Genomic DNA, 3806 nt, shown 5'->3' on the forward strand with positions numbered 1-3806 from the left:
CCCCCCCCACACACACACACACACACACACACACACACACACACACACGTGACTGTAGGCGAGTCGCGGTGGTTGATGGGATACCAGTGAGGAGCAACGACAGCTGGTGTGATGGCAAAGAAAATATAAAAACTCGCCTTATTTATTTATTTAGTTTTTCGGTATTAGTACTTTGAATTTGTGTGGCCTCGTTGATACATTTGGAAGTATACGGTTGGATTGTTATCGTCCTGCTGCAGGTGAGTGTAAAATAATGTAACAAGTAACGTAAAGCAAGCGTGTTTTCGTCGAAAACCTAACAATACAAACGGTCAACATTATAGAAATTAAAAATACATTACACTTACACATGTGCCCTGTCACATTCTTTAAACACAGACCATATTCCCATCTTTCTTGTTTTTAGAGACTGAATAATTAAAAGGTCTGGAAATGCGCGAAATTGGCTTTTAAATCAATCTGAAGAATGACTTCTGAATAATTAAATATTTACGTAGTAACAGAAACAATGTGATCTACATTATTTTTAAAATGACATCAATGCATTGTCACAATTGATAAATTGAGGATTACAACGATTCTTTAATTTCCACATAAATATTCTAATGTCAAAAGGAAGATGAACAAAGACATTCAATAAACAATCAGATAACAGTCTACTTTTTTTATTGTTACAAAATGAACAACAGTACTTTATGTCCAAATGCAATTGTGGAGTATTACAGTTGTGACTGAAAACGTGTATTTATGTGAAATCTCTATAACAGGTGAAACACCCCTACACCTTTGCTATATCAGACATGAAGGAGGCATTTGTGTGTCATATCATTTAAGTTAACTTATAATGCACTTGTCTCAGGTAACCGAAGATGACCACAGCAGCAAGGCCAACATTTGAGCCTGCAAGAGGAGGACGGGGCAAAGGAGAGGGTGATCTGAGTGCTTTGTCTAAACAGTACTCCAGCAGAGACCTGCCAGGACACACCAAGATCAAATACAGGTGAAGTTGCTGTTCTTTACAAAAACTCTTTGGCAAAATAATCAGTTAGGGCAGAATTTGTATGATACCAGTGGACTCTAAGGAGTAGTTCACTCAAAATTGAAAATTGCTGACAAGTTGCTTCCCTCAGGCCATCCAAGATGTAGCTGAGTTTTTATCTTCATTGAAACATATTTGGAGAAATTTAGCATAACATCACTTGCTCTCAAATGGATCCGCTGCAATGAATGGGTGAGTGAGAATCCAAACGGCGCATTCATTGAACTCTCATTGTGACAGCACCCATTCACTGCAGAGGATGCATTGGTGAGCAAGTGATGTAATGCTAAATTTCTCCAAATCTGTTCTGATGAAGAAACAAACCCATCTACATCTTGGATGGCTTGAGGGCGAGTTAATTTTTTAGCTAATTTACATTTTTGGATGAACTATTTCTTTAAAATGTAAAGGTCTGATTGTGTGACCGGGAAAGTGTTAAGTTAAACTCATCTTAATATTTGGGTGTGTGCCTGCAGACAGCCCACTCAGGATGCTCCAGAAGAGGTGAGAGCACGTGATTTCAGACGTGAGCTGGAGGAGAGAGAGAGAGTTGCTGTTAAGAGCAGAGACAGAGGAGCACGAGGTGAGGAAGCATGTTTTATGTGAATATTTTTTGGCTTTGTCAAAATGTGTTCAGTGATTGACAGTGATCTTGTTTCTTTTAGAGCACACGACTTCCTCGTCTACTTCATCTTCATCCTCCTCCAAACGGCCACGTTTGGATCAGATTCCTGCTGCCAACCTGGATGCTGATGATCCTCTCACTGATGTACATACACTTTCTTATAGATACTTAGGCATGCAGGTTGATTTTGATACCAGTTTGAAGAATGTGTCTGTCTGTGTATGTTTTAGGATGAAGATGACTCTGACTCCGGCTCTGACAGTGATGATGACACTGCCGCCCTGCTGGCTGAACTGGAGAAGATCAAAAAGGAGCGAGCTGAGGAGCTGGAGAAAAAGGTGACCCTCACTAACCATTTACCACCGATCTTGGTCACTATCGCAAAATAAAGCCCTTCAGGATGATCCTGGTCACCATTTCAGGGTTTATTTTATGATTATGACCAGACTGACTGTGCATTTATCCCTTACTTAGGCTTGATATCTTACTGATGTAAGTCATCGCTGCTTTTTTTTTTTTTTTTGGTCTATGTGTAATTAAGGAAAGGGAACAGAAAGCAGAGGAGGAGAGGATACGTATGGAGAACATTCTGAGCGGAAATCCACTGCTCAATCTGGCAGGCCAGCAGCAGCAGCAGCAGCAGCAACAACAACAAAAACCACAGAGCCAGAACGCATTCAGTGTGAAGAGAAGGTAATTTAATGGTGGTAAAAAATAAGTAACGCAAGATTATTTGGTTTTCTGTCTTCTCTAATAAGTTACCTTCAGTTACAGTAGTTAAAGAATTAAATCAAAAGCAAAGCAAATAAAACCTCTGGCCAGTAATGTGCTTTAACGCAAGATGATGGAAACACTGTTTAAATTTAATGTCACATAGTGTGATATTCATCATAATATATTGACAATAATAGAAGTGTACTGTTAGAAATAATAGTACATCATTGTTCTAGATGGGTATAGTATGAAAAGCAACGGCTGGCAGTTTTTATTTATTTATTTTTTTTAAATATCTTTTTGCATTGTTTGCTATTTCTATAGCTTTTATATATTATGTACTCTTGAGACTAACAATATAAACGTCACCAAATTTAATTTTGGTCCAAAAGATTCTTATAATTCAATAGTAGTAGTAATAATAACAATATCGGTGTGTTTTTTTTTTCTCCCTGAATGAAAGTGAAAAAATGGCTTTGTCTTTGAATTGCAAATTCTTTAAAACAGAGAGCTGAATAATATACAGTTGACAACACTCAAACACATTCTCAAATTTTCTTTTTGGCAGGTGGGATGATGATGTCGTGTTTAAAAACTGCGCTAAAGGAGTGGATGAATCTCGTAAAGAGAAACGCTTCATTAATGACACCCTGCGCTCTGAATTCCACAAGAAATTCATGGAGAAATATGTTAAATAATTGTCGTTATAGAACTGTATTTCAGCAGTTTGTTTTAAACATTTTTTTCTTTTTAGTAAACATCATATGTGCTTTTTTTATTTTTAATCTTTATGTGCTGCCCTTCAGTATTTGGTCTGTAAAAGAAGTGTACCAATAAAAATAATGGAAAAATAGAATGCTTATTCTCTTTTCTTTCTACCATACGTGAACCAGTTGTCTTAAAAGTCATGCTTTATAACATTCACTTGTGCCTCACTTATATTGTGAGTTTGTGTCTGTTATATTTATCTTCTTGTTTTTATTTTTAGTCAAAATGGCCAGTTACCTTGTTTGTACTGATTACATTCATGAAATGCTTTACATGGTCAGATGGTTCCCTATTTTTAGGTCCGGTCATACTTTTTTTTTTTTTTTTTTATGTTGTTTTGTACAGCTATACAGTCTAGTAACTGACTTAGGAGAGCAATGTCCTCTATGTCACAATCATCCCCGGTGGACAAACAGGATGAAAAGCAAAATAATCAATGTCCCTCTCAGATCCAGACCCATTTATGACTTTCATTTTTTTTTTCTAGACTGAAGCAGATCCACTCTGAATCAGTGGAGCAGATCTGACTTGACAAAAATTTAATTTAATTTAAATTTATTTAGGACTTTTAACAATAGTGATTGTCTCAAAGCGACCCTACTAAGTAACACACCTAAACCCCCCAGCAAGCAAGAAAAAGGCAACAGTTTCATGGGAAAA

General features: G+C 36.9%; 1 protein-coding gene across 1 annotated transcript; it reads left to right on the top strand.

The window, feature by feature from the left end:
• Positions 1 to 39: 39 nt before the first annotated feature.
• On the top strand, positions 40 to 3206 carry cwc15 (CWC15 spliceosome associated protein homolog). Its single transcript, XM_016476238.1, has 7 exons — positions 40 to 239; positions 860 to 1000; positions 1516 to 1622; positions 1705 to 1808; positions 1895 to 2002; positions 2206 to 2357; positions 2947 to 3206. Exons 2-7 carry the CDS (start codon positions 870 to 872, stop codon positions 3074 to 3076), a joined length of 732 nt encoding a protein of 243 aa, XP_016331724.1. The 5' UTR covers positions 40 to 239; positions 860 to 869; the 3' UTR covers positions 3077 to 3206.
• The last annotated feature ends 600 nt before the right edge of the window (positions 3207 to 3806 follow it).

The sequence above is a fragment of the Sinocyclocheilus anshuiensis genome, unplaced genomic scaffold (genome assembly GCF_001515605.1).
Source record: "Sinocyclocheilus anshuiensis isolate Anshui unplaced genomic scaffold, SAMN03320099.WGS_v1.1 scaffold1262, whole genome shotgun sequence".
NCBI classification, from domain to species: domain Eukaryota; kingdom Metazoa; phylum Chordata; class Actinopteri; order Cypriniformes; family Cyprinidae; genus Sinocyclocheilus; species Sinocyclocheilus anshuiensis.

Coding starts and splice junctions, on each gene's coding strand:
- cwc15 (XM_016476238.1), top strand. CDS start 870: ATGACCACAGCAGCAAGGCCAACATTTGAGCCTGCAAGAGGAGGACGG. Junction 1,809..1,894: donor CTGATGATCCTCTCACTGAT/GTACATACACTT, acceptor TGTATGTTTTAG/GATGAAGATGACTCTGACTC. Junction 2,358..2,946: donor GCATTCAGTGTGAAGAGAAG/GTAATTTAATGG, acceptor TCTTTTTGGCAG/GTGGGATGATGATGTCGTGT.